Genomic DNA, 618 nt, shown 5'->3' with positions numbered 1-618 from the left:
CTCCTCCTCATCCTCCTCTTCCTCCTTTCCCTCCTCCTCCTCGTTTTCCTCCTCCTCAGGGCGGTGCAGTACCTCCGCTCCTACAGGACAAACATCTCTTTTGACAACGTCTACATCACCTCCTACTTCAGACGGATCGACGAGCGCAGGAGACGAGCGGTACCGCCTCCTCATCCTCCTCTTCGTCACCGTCACAGTGATGAAGGCTCACTGCCTCTTCCTCTTCCCTCTCAGGGGAAACATTTCCTGCTTCCTCTCAGAAAGTCGGAGAGAAAGCGGTTCATCGCCCCGATGAGTCCGAAGATCAACTCTGACGAGCTGACACAAGTGGTGACTGGGACAGCTGCAGCCTCCGTTACCACGGAAACCGCCAGGTGTCATCACCCTCATCGTCCTCATCGTCAGCTGGTTCTGTTTGTGTGTCTGCAGGCCTCAGGAGGCTTTCAGGTTCTGGCCGTCTCACTGCTGTCCGCACTGCTGCTGGCCATCGACTTCTCCCTGTTCTACGTCCTGGACATCATCACCAGACACACCTTCACCCAGTTCAACATCACAAGTACACACACACACGCACACACACTCATACACACGCACACACACACACACACACACACACAC

At 55.5% G+C, this 618-nt stretch overlaps 1 protein-coding gene across 1 annotated transcript in view; it reads left to right on the top strand.

Moving 5' to 3' along the window:
• Nucleotides 1-582, top strand: part of dcst1 (DC-STAMP domain containing 1) — a gene marked incomplete at its 3' end in the record, with an annotated part of 15,788 nt that extends 15,206 nt beyond the window's left edge. Inside the window, 3 exon segments of the mRNA XM_017303475.1 lie at nt 5-159; nt 235-330; nt 430-582. Coding sequence (XP_017158964.1) covers nt 5-159; nt 235-330; nt 430-582 — 404 coding nt within the window.
• Nucleotides 583-618: the final 36 nt, after the last annotated feature.

Source organism: Poecilia reticulata, unplaced genomic scaffold (genome assembly GCF_000633615.1).
Source record: "Poecilia reticulata strain Guanapo unplaced genomic scaffold, Guppy_female_1.0+MT scaffold_293, whole genome shotgun sequence".
Classification (NCBI taxonomy): Eukaryota; Metazoa; Chordata; class Actinopteri; order Cyprinodontiformes; family Poeciliidae; genus Poecilia; species Poecilia reticulata.
The sequence above is the reverse complement of the archived record's forward strand: the minus strand, read 5'-3'. Positions and strand labels throughout refer to the sequence as shown.